The sequence below is a fragment of the Pongo abelii genome, chromosome 18, assembly GCF_028885655.2.
Source record: "Pongo abelii isolate AG06213 chromosome 18, NHGRI_mPonAbe1-v2.0_pri, whole genome shotgun sequence".
Classification (NCBI taxonomy): Eukaryota; Metazoa; Chordata; class Mammalia; order Primates; family Hominidae; genus Pongo; species Pongo abelii.
In genome coordinates, this window is record NC_072003.2 from 22,356,960 (window position 1) to 22,371,109 (window position 14,150).

A 14,150-nucleotide genomic window follows, 5' to 3' on the forward strand; every position below is an offset into this window, starting at 1 on the left:
GTAAAGGTCCCCAGACCCTCCCCTCCCCCGCTCACCCCTCTAGGGCTCTGCTCTCGTCGCACCGTGGTTCCCCTCGCCCAGATCCCACAGCTCCACCAGCAATAAACTCCCTGGCTTGGGTTGGGGGGGCGCTTAGAAAAACACAAGAAGCGGACCCCCCAGTTCTCCCAGATCCACGGCGGGAAAAGTTTCTGGGGTCCCCACAGCGTCCTCCACTGCATCGGCGCATCTCGCACTCACCGACCCCCGCGGCCCCGCAGCGCCGACGCTCCAGCTGGCCTTCGGCCCGAGTCACATCTCTGCAGCGCTGCCGCGGCCCCCGCTCCACGCACGCCCGCCTGCGGGTCCAGCTTCACTGCAGCGCCTGCCAGAGTCGCTGCCGCGCGAGGCGCCCCCTGGCCCGGCCCGCGCTGCTGCAGCGGCCGCGGCCCCGCCCCCGCCCCCGGCCGGCCCCGCCCCCGGGCCTCCGAGCCCCACCCCCGGTCCCGCCGGCGGTTCCGCGCGGGGCTAGGCGCCGTCTGCATGCACCCCCGGAGCCCAAGCTCGTAGCTTCTAGCCCGGATCGCAGAGACGATCCCCCCCACCTCGTGTCCCCAATTCGGGGACATTCCCCCCACAACCTCAGTGCGCCCGTAAGCAGTCCAGACGAGCCGGGCAACTCCCCAGGGTAGATCCATTTGCGGGAACACCCCCCTAGCCAATACACTTACCGAGGGGTATCGCGACCCAGGGGTCCCAGCGCAGGAGCCTTCCTGCCCCCAGGCCACGCTCCAAGGTGGGTTCATAAGCAGTAACTTCCCCGAAACATACCAGCACCAGGTCCAAGACGCAGAGAGGATCGATCCCGCCCGGTGCCTCTCGAAGTCACCAACGCCCCGGTATACACCTAGGTGCACACACACCGCTAGGCCTCCTCCAGGCAGGTTCCTCCTGGACACACTCTTCTCTCTCCTCACTGCCCACCTCCCAGATGTCGTTGTCCCTTTACCCACACTGGGACCAACACCCGCTTCCTTGGCCCCTCGAAACACACACGTCCACCCGGTGCACCCCTCACGTGGGTCCCTACGCAGGATCGCCACCACCCCTACCGCACACATCACCCACGTACGCACACGTCCACCGCCCTTCAGGGCTCACACACTCAGCGGCCCGGGCCACTGGCTGTGCGCTCCGCAGACGCTCAGGGCACAGCCCGGACGCGTGTCCGCTGGGCGGCCGTGGGACCTGCTTGAAGGAGGGGTCCGGGGCAGCCGTCACTGAGTCCGCCTCACCCTGTCCTAGTCCTCAGGCCTCTCCGAGGTCGGCATTGCTTCAACTAGGCCTGAGAGCTGCGCTCCCGGCACCCCATATAGGGCTGGTTCCCTGGGTGACCTTCAGACCATCAAACCCTGGCAGTCTCAGGTGGCCCCCCGCCAAAGTCAGAAACAGACCTTTGAGCAGCATCCCTTTCCCGCACTCCGGATTCTCAGGGTGAGATTTCCTTTCTCCCTCCCCGGTGCCCCTCCCCGCATCTCTCCCCCGTCGCCGCAACCATCCCAGCCACATAAGACCAAAAGGGAGAGGACGGACCCCTGCTCCCCTCTCCCTGGGGCTGCAGGAAGGTGAGATGCAGAACACTCCCTTCTGGGAATAGTGGCAGCCCCTGATCTTTGGGGACCGTGGCCCTTCCAGATACTCCCATCCCTCCCCGCCAGCCTCCCAGTTCCGGTCCGGTTAGGCCACATCCCCCTTGGGCACGCATCTCTGGGATACCTTTTATTATATTCAAGGGAAAATGGAAAGGAAGAACCATAATGGCAGTTTTTCGCCCCACCCCTGGTTTATTTGCATGGATCCTCAGAGCCTAGAACAGTTCCAGGCACACAGTAGGCGCTCATTAAATGTTTGCGGGACGACCCTTTCCTAGTGTGTTCCCGCCGGACTGCTCATTTGGAAAGTGGATGGGCACTGCCACCTGGTGGCAGCTCTTGGAACTGACGCCGAGATCTTTTTGTCAACGTGGGCAAGTTCACTTTTGTGAGCCACATGTCCTCAACGTCTGCAAAATGGAGATCTTTTTCATCGCACATGCCTATTGGGGTTGTTGTGAAGGTCTAACACGTGCTGCATGTAAAGTGCTTCACGCAGGATCTGGCATGTGGAAAATCCCTAGTATGAGCTGTTTAACATTGCAGTTACGGTTATATTCCCTTTCCCACTTGTTTTACAGAGGACCCTGAATGTGATGGTCAGTTTCACTTTGGGTGATGATACCACAGGAAGCACAGAGTGAAAATGAAGGAGGACATTGAGTGGCAGGTGCATTCCTTCCCTCCAAAAAGTTCAAACACCCATGGATGATAATAACAATAATAGCTGAGTACATAGTGCTTTCTGTGTGCCAGCAGCTATTCTAAGTGTTTTAAATTCTTTAACTCATTTAATCCCCCCAGTTACCCTTTAGGCCAGAGACTGTTATTCTCCCTATTTTACAGATGGAGACACTGAGGCCAAGAGGGGTTAAGTACTGCCCCGGGGTTAGACGGTTGGCAAAGACAGAATCCAATCCAGGCCATATGGCTCTGCAGGCCATATTATCCGCCAATGGTTAGACTGGTGTCATTTGCTGTCAGGTCAGACATTGTCACAGAGGAACCTCACCTCCCAGGAGAGTTCACTGGGTCTCCAGCCTTGGAGAGAATGGCTCCAGGAGGTCCAGGGAGCCATGTCAGGCTCTCAAGTGCCCAGTTCACTTTGTCTAATGAAAACCAGTGGCTTCCCTGGCTCTATTCCTCACCTGAGAAATGGTCAGTGCACTGCCCATGGCTTCCCACTGACAAATGTCATGGTATGTGTATTAGTCCATTTTCATACTGCTATGAAGAAATACCCAAGACTGGGTAATTTATAAAGAAAAAGAGATTTAATGGACTCAAAGCTCCACGTGGCTGGGTAGGCCTCACAATCATGGCAGAAGGCAAAAGAGGAGCAAAGGCACCGTCTTCTATGGCGGCAGGCAAGAGTGTGTGTGCAGGGGAACTGCCCTTTATTAAACCATCAGATCTTGTGAGACTTATTCACTATCATGAGAACAGCATGGGAAAAACCCACCCCCATGATTCAATTACCTCCCTCCGGGTCCCTCCCATGACATGTAGGGATTATGGGAGCTACAATTCAAGATGAGATTTGGGTGGGGACTCAGCCAAACCATATCAGTGTATAATTAGGTATTTGCATGGCTCTCTCCTTGGTGTCTGTCTACCCTACAAGACTGTATCTCAGTGCTGTGCTGTCCAATCTACACTGTCTGATAATGGCAGCCGCTAAACATGTGCCCACTAGGCACTTTATATGTGACTCGTATGACTACAGGATTGAACTTTCAGTTTTTGTTTGTTTGTTTTTTTGAGATGGACTCACTGTCACCCAGGCTGGAGTGCAATGGCGCGATCTCGGCTCACTGCAATCTCCACCTCCTGGGTTCAAGTGATTCTCCTGCCTCAGCCTCCCGAGTAGCTGGGATTACAAGCATCCACCACCATGCCTGGCTAATTTGTGTATTTTTAGCAGAGATGGGGTTTCACCATGTTGGTCAGGCTGGTCTTGAATTCCGGACCTCAGGTGACCCACCTGCCCAGGCCTCCCAGAGTGCTGGGATTACAGGCATGAGCCACTGAGCCCGGCCTCAGTTTTATTTATTTTTAATTGATTTAAATTTAGGCTGGACATGCATGAAGACTCATGTCTATAATCCAGCACTTTGGGAAACTGAGGTGGGAGGATTTCTTGAGGCCAGGAGTTTGAGGCCACAGTGAGCTGTAATTGCACCCTTGCTCTCCAGCCTGGGTGACAGAGTGAGACTCTATCTCTTAAAATAAATAAATAAATAAGTAAATAAATAATCCATAACCACATGTGGCTACTGTGTGCATAGCATATCTTTAAGCTTGATGAGGACAAGAACTATGTCTATTGTTTATCCTGGCATCCAGTGCGTGGCACAGGGCATGGCTTATTGAATATTTGTTTACTAAAAGAATAATTAACTTTGGGAGGTCAAGGTAGCAGGATTGCTTGAGGCCAGGGAGTTTGAGACCAGCCTGAGCAGCACAGGGAGACCTGTCTCTACAAAAGATTAAAAATTAGCCAGGCATGGTGGCGTGCACCTGTAGTCCTAGCTACTCAGGAGTCTGAGGCGGGAGAATCGCTTAAGCCCGGGAGGTCGAGGCTGCATTGAGCTGTGATCATGCCACTGCACTCCAGCCTGAGCAACAGTGCAAGACTCCGTTTCAGAAAAAAAAAAAAATTAAAAGAAAATAAAAAACAGAATAATTGAATTCCAGCTTTGCTTTCCCCTTTCAAGTATGTCTATTCTGTGTCCAGACCTTTCATGATCATCCTCTTGTCTCTGCTAATAAGCAGAGCATCTCCTAAAGGAACGTGGCAGTCAGGGCTTTGGAGTTGTCAAAGTCGATTTCCATGAATCATCTTGCCTGAACAACAGAACCTTCTGAGGCTGGTGTCTGTGTTGCATGTGGTAAAATGAGGCTTGGGAAGGTTGAGGGACTTTCCCTTGGTCTCACAGCTATACATGTCAGAGGCGGGACTCAAACCCAGTTACCCAAGGTCTTCTCACTTCCCACTGTGGTCCCAGTGCCTGACCATGGGATCTTGGCAGGGTCTCCTCAGTGCCAGGCTCTGTGCCTGATCCCTTTGGTGGTCCCTAGATGGATACAGTGTGATCTTGCACTCAGGATGCTACATGTCAATGGAGGAGGTTGACTTTCTCGGTAGAGTGCGAGGGGGGTTAGGACAGGGCACTGTGGAAGGACCTCTGTCTTAGTCCATTTGGTATTGCTATGAAGGAATACCTGAGGCTGGGTAGTTTTTTTGTTTGTTTGTTTGTTTGTTTTTGAGATGGAGTCTTGCTCTGTCACCCAGGCTGGAGTGCAATGGCATGATCTTGGCTCACTGCAACCTCCATCTCCTGGGTTCCCCAAGGGATTGTCCTGCCTCAGCCTCCCAAATAGCTGGGACTGCAAGCTATTGCATGCACCACCATGCCCGGCTAAGTTTTTGTATTTTTAGTAGAGATGGGGTTTCACCATGTTGGCCAGGCTGGTCTCGAACTCCTGACCTCAGGTGATCCACCCGCCTCGGCCTCCCAAAGTGCTGGGATTATAGGCGTGAGCCACCACATGTGGCTGGGACTGGGTAATTTATAAAGAAAAGAGATGTATTAGCTCACAGTTCTGCAGGCTGTACACGTTTGACCCCAGCATCTGCTCGGCCTCTGCGGAGGCCTCGGGAAGCTTTTACTCATGGCGGAAGGCGAATGGGGAGCTGGTGTGTTACAGGGCGAGAGAGAGAGCCGGAGAGATGCCAGGCTCCTCTAATCAGCCAGCTCTTGTGTGAACTAACAGAGAGAGAACCCACTCACTACTGTGAGCCACTCATGAGGGATCCATCCACATGACCCAGACACCTCCAACACCGGGAATCACATTTCAACATGAAATTTAACGTGGACAAATATTCAAACCATATCAACTTCCTACCTACATACTTTGCTTGGCTAGGCTGAGAAGGGTCCCAGGCTCCCCTGAGACTCCAGCACTTGATATTCTCCTTAGAGCGGCAATGGGGGACACTTCAGGCTGTTGGCATTTCTGGAAGCATCTTTGGGGTGAGCATCCAGGAGCACTGAGTAAACAAATGTGGAACACACCATTGCCACCATTCCACTATTTTGTGCCCATGACAGACATCATCAATTGATTGCTGCACTCTTTTCTGCTTTTAATGCCCTCAGTCTGTAACTGTAACTGCCCATTATGTGTTAGAAAATTCAGGCTGGGTATAGCGGCTCACACCTGCAATCCCAGCACTTTTAGAGGCTGAGGTGGGAGGATCACTTAAGCCATGGAGTTCAAGACCAGCCTGGGTAACAGAGCAAAACCCCCATCTTTAGAAAAAATTTGTAACCAGGCGTGGTAGCATGTGCCTGTAGTCCCAGCTACTCTGGAGGCTGAGGTGGGAGGATTGTTTGAGTCTGGGAGGTTGAGGCTGCAGTGAGCTGTGATCACACCACTGCATTCCAGCCTGAGTCACAGAGCAAGACCTTGTCAAAAAAAAAAAAAAAAAAAAAAAGAAATAAAGAAAGAAAGAAAAGAAAAGAAAAGAAAAAAGAAAAGAAAATTCATTCACAGTGGCAAAGTGCTCTTCAGTTGTTTCTGGGAGTCCCCAAGGGGGTGTCCCCATAGACATCCACAAACCAGTGTGTCAGCTGCAGTCACAATGTGACTGCCACCCTCTCTTCCTTTCCTGGAACGGCTCCCACAGGTTCTTGTCTGTGAGTACACAAGATTGCTTGGAGTAGCCTCATCGTGGCCCCATTGGTCCCCTGCAAGGCCACCATGGGGACACTCTCCCAAAGCCCCCAAATCATTCCTAGAACTGCCCCACTTCTCACCCCAGGTGCAGAATTACCCTTATATTTCCTTGGTCAGAACTGAATCACCTCACTTCACCTAGTACTAAGGAGGCCGAGAAGTGAGCTCTTGGCACCAAGAGACTCAGTAAAGAAGGAGGGCGAGGGAAAGGTGCTTGAGGCAGGAGCCCTCAGTGTCTGCCCCAAGTGACCTTCCTGAGAGTTGAAGGAGCAGGGGCTTGAGCTGGTGGCACGCATGTCCACCGCCCTACCCAGCCACCTATGAGGGTAGCTTCTGAGCTTCTGAGTCACCACTGTCTCAGGGGGATCAAACCCAATCCCAGGGCCAGATAGAAAGTGTGTGGCCTCTTTCTCTTCTCCCCTCCCCTCCTTTTCTCCTGATGCAACTCTGTCACAGAAGCAGCCCTCTATCTTCATAGAAGGTTTCTGCTTTACCCTTTGGGAGGCCGAGGTGGGTGGATAGCCTGAGGTCAGGAGTTCGAGACCAGCCTGGCAAACATGGTGAAACCCTGTCTGTACTACAAACACAAAAAAATTAGCTGGGCATGGTGTCACATGCCTGTAATCCCAGCTACTCTGGAGGCTGAGGCAGGAGAATTGCTTGAACCTGAGAGGCAGAGGTTGCAGTGAGCCGAGATCGCGTCACTGCGCTCCAGCCTGGGCAACAGAGTGAGACTCGGTCTAAAACAACAACAACAAAAAAAGGTTTCTGCTTTGTCATTTCACTACTAGAAGGTCCCTTGCTGTGTCCCCAAAACAAAGGAACTGTCTGCCCCCCCCAAAGACAAACTCAGGCCTCTACCCCTATGTAAAACAAAGAATGATTTGAACGGTTGCAATTCTAGGTTATTTATTTGTAGGCGTCTATGAACTTCCTGGTGGAGGTTTAAGAAATGTGGGACCATTTATCTTTACTCAGTTATGAAGCTTAGAGTGATGTGGGATCCACTTTAAGAGAAAGGGTGGAGGCAGAGCCTGGATGTGCCAGCCCCAGAGCCCAGGCTCTAACCACTGCCCCATCCTGCTGTTTTACCCCTGGGCAGGAATCCTATGATCAGCTTCGTTTTCTCTTAGTTTTTCCTTATGACACTGTGATGTGCTTCCAAATCACCCAGGCTCTTGTCCAAATGAACACTCTGGTTCAGAGGGTGGGAGAGGATTCGTACCCCCAGAAGCTCCCAGCTGGGCTGCTGGACCCAGGACCTCACTCTCAGTGGCAAGACCTTGGCCCAGTTCTTCTCAGTCCTGGCTGCTCATGAGAATCACCTGTGTCAAAAAAAAAAAAAAAAAAAACGGTGCCTGGGTCCTCTCCTGGACGAATTCAATTAAGTGAGAATTACTGGGTCTGGAGGCTGAAGCAGGCTGAGACCACCGCTAAATAGGGTGGGAGGAGATGTCAGAAACACTGAGGATCGAATCTCCAGGTGGCTATGTCATCTTAGATAAATCACTTAGCTTTTCTGCGTTTTGGTTTCTGCATCTATGAGATGAAGGGGCTCATAATAGTCTCCACCTGTTAGAGCCGAGTGAGACGCAACCAACTGGACTCAGCCAGTGCCTGGGAGGGGTCAGGTGTTGTGGTTTTAATTTAAAAGGGCTTGAAGATTTGGATCAAGAAAGCAAACCTGACCTCTACTTACTCGTTATTCCTTTGGTGAGTACGAATGGGGTGAAAACATGAAAATATGCCTGTTTCTTTCTACTCTCTTTCCTCAATGTACCAAGTGGTTCTTGAAGTGTTGTCCAGGGAACCTCTCTGGGAGTCTGCAGGATCAAAACTGTTTTCATAATAGCACTAAGACCTTATTTTCCGCTTTCACCGTCATTCTCTCATGAGTGTACAGTGGAGTTTCCCAGCGGCTTTTGGAGATGTGATATTGCAACAGACCGATGGCGGGAGCAGGCGTGACGGTCCCGCTGTCTTCTATTAAGTCAGACATTTCAGAGGTTCTCAAAAATGTAAACTATTGCCATGCTTCTCACTAATTTTCACACGCGTCCATGTGAAGAGACCACCAAACAGGCTTTGTGTGAGCAATAAAGCTTTTTAATCACGTGGGTGCGGGCGGGCTGAGTCCGAAAAGAGAGTCAGTGAAGGGAGATAAAGGTGAGGCCATTTTATAGGATTTGGGTGGGTAAAGGAAAATTAGTCAAAGGGGGTTGTTCTTTGGCAGGCAGGGGGCAGGGGTCACAAGGTGCTCAGTGGGGGAGGTTCAGAGCCAGGAGCAGGAATTTCACAAGGTTAATCGCTCAGTTAAGGTGGGGCAGGAACAAATCACAATAGTGGAATGTGTCAGTTAATGCAGGAACCCGCCATTTTGACTTCTTTTGTGATTCTTCACTTGCTTCAGGCCATCTGGATGTATAGGTGCAGGTCACAGGGGATACAATGGATTAGCTTGGGCTCAGAGGCCTGACACTAATGGCTTTTTCTTTTAGAAAATACAGTTATTCTTCATAAAAAAGCTTTTATGTTAACGTGTAATGGGTTTATTGTATGAATATTTTTAAATTTCCTTGGCTTTAATTTGAAATAGGGTGAATATTGGTAGGTATTTACTCGGTACTTACCTACCAATATTACCTCCTCCAAGTCCTTTAATTTTATTTATTTATTTAGTTTTTTGAGATGGACTCTCATTGTGTCACCCAGGCTGGAGGGCAGTGGCATGATCTTAGCTCACTGCAAACTCCATCTCCTCTCAGATTCAAGCGAGTCTCGTGCCTCAGCCTCCTGAGTAGCTGAGATTACAGGTGTGCACCACCACACCTGGCTAATTTTTTGTATTTTTAGTAGAGATGGAGTTTCACTATGTTGGCCAGGTTGGTCTTGAACTTCTGACCTCAAGCAATGCACTGGCCTTGGCCTCCTAAAGTGCTGGGATTACAGGCATGAGTCACCATGCCTGGCCTCCAAGTCCTTAAATAAGAACAATAGCTCTTAATCTCTACTGGGTGCTGACTCTGTCCAAGGCACGATATAAAGTATTGGCATATACCTACACAGAAGCTCTTTGGGGGTCTTCCACCAATTTATCAGTTTGAAGAGTGTGAAAGTGTCCCAAGACCATGAAGATTGAAAACCACCACTCAAGGAACACTTATTTAGAACCATCTCTCCAAAAAGAGTAACAAACAGTTATATAGCATTTACAGTTTGCCAGGCACTGTTCTTTTTTTTTTTTTTTTTTTTCCCGAGATGGAGTCTTGTGCTGTCACCCAGGCTGGAGTGCAGTGGCGCAATTTCAGCTCACTGCAACCTCTGCCTCCCGGGTTCAAGTGATTCTTCTGCCTCAGCCTCCCGAGTAGCTGGGACTACCGGTACATGCCACTATGCTTGGCTAATTTTTGTATTTTTAGTAGAGACGTGGTGTCACCATATTGGCCAGGCTGGTCTGGAACTCCTGACCTCGTGATCTGCCCACCTTGGCCTCCCGAAGTGCTGGGATTACAGACATGAGCCACCATGCCCGTCCCAGGCACTGTTCTAAACACTTTGTATACACACACACCCATACAAATAAACTTTCTGATTCTCATGACAATCCTATGATGTGTACTATATCCCCATTTTACAGAAGTGCAAATTGAGGCACAGGGAGCTGCTCAAGTCCCCTGACAGAGGCCATGGGCCTGGGCCTCGTGTGCAGAAGAGCCTTGGAGGTCCTCCTGCCAGTTGGGCCTTGTCTCTGTTCTGTCCCACTGCTGGGAAGGGGAGAGTCCTCCTCTTCCTCCTCCTCCTTCTCCTCTCTCTCTCTGTTTTCACATTTCTTACTGAGGGCTTGGCCCAGCCAACTGTGAAAGATTGTACCAGACAGGGCAGGCTGAGGTGGGAGCTGCGAGGTGGGGAAGGGAGCCTGAGGTGACTTGAGTTATATAAGGGCCCCTGGGACAGGGGACAGTTATGTAATGGCAGAGAGAGGAGGGCAGGGATGGTGCAGTGAGTCAGGGCTAGGGAAGACAACGGGAGCTGGAAGAGGAAAGAGGAGGACAGAGCAGAGGAAATTGTCCGTTGCTAGCCAGGGTGGCTGCCATGCAGGAGGAAACCGGGACAGGGGATTGGGGCAGTTCTTCTGTCCTGTTGCCGCCACCAGTGCCAGGGCCCCTGCCCTGACAGGCTCCATCCTCCATTCTCCTGGCCCCACTGAGTACAGATGATTCTGGAAGTCCTCTCATATATTTTTACCAAACTCCTAGACTGTTTAATTAACCAGAGCCCATTTCTGTTGCTTGCAAACAAGAACTCAGAGCCATACAGAGCCCTTTCCTGCCCAAATACCTGAATGGATAGGGGTCTGGAAACTTCCAGGCACGTGGTAGGTGCTCGATGTATGCACATCGAATGGATAATAACACAATGGCCAGGTGTGGCTAATGCCTGTAATCCCAGCACTTCGGGAGGTGGAGGTGGGAGGATCACCTGAGCTCAGGAGCTTGAGACCAGCCTGGGCAGCATAGCGAGACCCTGTCTCTACAAAAAAAAAAAAAAAAAAAACTAAAAAATTAGGCATGGTGGAACGCACCTGTGGTCCCAGCTACTTAGGAGGGGCTGAGGCAGGAGGATCACTTGAGCCCAGGATTTCGAGGCTGCAGTGAGCCGTGATCACACCACTGCACTCTAGCCTGGGCCATAGAAGGAGACTGTCTCAAAAAAAAAAAAAAATCCTAACCCCAAGGTATCAGAAAGTGGGGCCTTTGGGAGGTAATTAAGTCTTGAGGGTGGCCATTGTGTTCTTATCCATTCGATATGCACACATTGAGCATCTACCACATGCCTGGAAGTTTCCAGACCCCTATCTATTCAGGTATTTGGGCAGGAAAGGGCTCTGTATTACTCTGGGTTCTTGTTTGCAAGCAACAGAAATGGGCTCTGGTTAATTAAACATCAAGGAGTTTGGTAAAAATATATGAGAGGACTTCCAGAATCATGAGTGGGATTAGACCTCTTGTAAAGGAGACCCCAGAAAGTTTTTTAGCCCTGTTTTCACCCTGTAGGTGACACAGTGAGAGGACAGCATCTGTGAACCAGCAAGGAGGCCCTCACTAGACACGGAATCTGCCAGTGCCTGGATCTTAGACTCTCCACCCAGAGCTGTGAGCAAGACATCTCTGTCATTTCTAAATTACTCAGTTTTGGCCGGGCACAGTGGCTCACACGAGTAATCCCAGCACTTTGGGAGGCCGGCATGGAAGGATCACTTGAGGTTAGGAGTTGGAGACCAGCCTGGCCAACATGTGAAATCCCATCTCTGCTAAAAATACAAAATTAGCCTGGTGTGGTGGTGGGTGCCTGTAATCCCAGCTATTCAGGAGGCTGAGGCAGGAGAATCGCTTGAATCCGGGAGGCAGAGTTTGCAGTGAGCCAAGATTGTGCCACTGCACTCCAGTCTGGGCAACAGAGTGAGAATGTTTCAAAAAAATAAAAGAATTACTCAGTCAAATAAAGTATTTTGTTATAGAAGCCCAAACGAATCAGGACAGAGATCAGAACTTCTCTGATGTATTGAAATAATCTTCAGTGAAACTGGAGTCTGAGCTTGTGTCCTGGACTTAGTGTCAGGGCTGGGACTTTTCCTTTTTTATTTTTTGAGACAATCTTGCTCTGTCACCCAGGCTGGAATGCAGTGGTGCAGTGGTGCAAGTGCAATCTCAGCTCGCTGCAACCTTCACCTCCTGGGTTCAAGCGATCCTCCTGCCTCAGCCTCCCGAGTAGCTGGGATTACAGGCGTGCGCCACCGCTCCCAGCTAATTTTTGTATTTTTAGTAGAGGCAAGGTTTCACCATGTTGGCCAAGCTGGTCTCGAACTCCTGACTTCAGGTGATCTACCCACTTCGGCCTCCTAAAGTGTTGGGATTACATGCATGAGCCACCACGCTTGGCCAGGGCTGGGATTTTTCTTTAGTGGGAAGATCTCTTCTGACACAGGGGGTGGCTGAGGGTGGGAGGCCCTCTGTGCTCAGCCCCTCTGGCTGGGGGAGCAGTGGCTGAGCAGGTGAGTTGACTGGGGTCAGCCCTGGGGCAGTAGGCACAGGAAGGCAGCCCCACCTGCATGGTAATGGTGGGGGTGGTGGTAGAGGTGCAAGAGTACCTTTTCAGACCCTCCTGTGGATTTGATGAACTTTCTCTCTTGACTCAAAAAAAAAAAAAAAAAAAAATCCACATTGGCTTTTGTCTTCTTCGTCGCCCATAAACTTTGTCCCTCTTAACCCATCCCACTTCCCTCAGTTGCTCATGAGAGGAGGGGGCCCAAACAGGGTAGAGAGAAATGCCAGTGAGGGAAGGGCTTGCTCTACCTGAGAGCAGCCTGTGTCTCCGGGGAAGGCAATTTATCTCCCTCTGCCCTCTGTACGGGGGTAAAGAGTGGCTGTAGGGGTAGATGTGGGAGATGGTGGTGACCTCCAGACTTCAGAGATCCTTATGAGGCAGGACAATTGCATGACAAGGTGTCTCAGCCAGCTCTGGCTGCTGTAACAAAATACCATAGAATGGGTGGCTTAAACAAGTACATTTATTTCTTGGAGGCTGGAAATTCAAAATCAAGGTGCCAGCATGGGTGGGTTCTGGGAAGGGCTCTCTTCCTGGCTGTAGATGGCTGCCTTCTTGCTGGATAGTGATATAGTGGGGAGATTTTGTTTATATATGTATGTATATATATATATATATACACACACACACACACACAGAGAGAGAGAGAGAAAGAGAGAGAGAGAGAGAGTGTGAGCGAGCACATGCCAGAGAGCTTTGTTTTGTTTCTTATAAGGGCACTAATCCCATCGTGGGGGCCCTGCTCTCGTGACCTCTTGTAAACCTAATCACCTCTCTAAGGCCCCACTTCCTAATACCATCCCATTAGGGATGAGGGCTTCAACATATGAATTTAGGGGGACACGAACATTCGGTTGATAACAGAAGAAATATCTGGGGGATCCAGGTGAAACAAGAGGGGATAGGTGTGTGCCCAGTGAGTGGAATTGGAGTCGGGCATGAGAAAGTCACCTGCCGGAGCTGCTCCCCAGGGATACAGCTGGTGGTGCAGGTGGGCACTTTGGGAAGCAGGCTCTGAGGTGGAGACTGGCACATGGGAAAGCTTTTGGGGAGTGCTCTCGGGATCAGCATCCAGGGTGGGAGGAGGCAGCACTGGGCAGAGGGACAGGTTGGGCTGCATTGCCTTCCCAGCAGCTCTGGAGCTGGCCTCGTAGAGTCGCCCCACACTGGGGAAGGGGGGCTGAGCCTTCGTGCCTCACATCAAAGCGGCTGCAGACCCTGGCTGAGTCTGCTCACCTGCTTCCTGAAAGGAAGAGGCTGGGAGGGGACTCGGCCACCAGCAGGTATTCATTGTCTCCATTCTCTGTTACTCACTGTTGCTCCCCTTGCCCTTGGCCGTACCCGCTGCTGACCTCAGTGGTTCACCCAGGGGCTGATCAAGACCTTCGTCGATAAGGGTCCTGAGCCCCTGGTCATCATCCCCTCCCTTCTCAGGCTGTGGCTGTTGCGTGTGATCACTTCCCATCAAAAGTGAGCCAGAGGCTGGGTGCGGTGGCTCATGTCTGTAATCCCAGTGCTTTGGGAGGCTGAGGTGGGAGGATCAGTTAAGGTCTGGAGTTTGAGACCAGCCTGGGTAACATAGTGAGACCTTGTCTCCGTTAAAAAAAAAAAAAAAAATTAAAAATTAGCTGGGCAGGGTGGTGTGCACCTGTGGTCCCAGCTACTTGG

General features: G+C 51.0%; 1 protein-coding gene across 6 annotated transcripts in view; it reads right to left on the bottom strand.

The window, feature by feature from the left end:
- Positions 1-1,697, bottom strand: part of GPRC5B (G protein-coupled receptor class C group 5 member B) — a 28,826-nt gene extending 27,129 nt beyond the window's left edge. Inside the window, exon 1 of one of the 6 annotated variants that reach the window (XR_010137698.1) lies at positions 241-398. Coding sequence is in view for 1 of the 6 variants with exons in the window: in XM_024241379.3 (XP_024097147.1) it covers positions 716-1,100 (385 nt within the window). In the remaining 5 variants the exon portion in view is untranslated. 6 annotated transcript variants of the gene reach the window in all.
- Between the last annotated feature and the right edge of the window lie 12,453 nt (positions 1,698-14,150).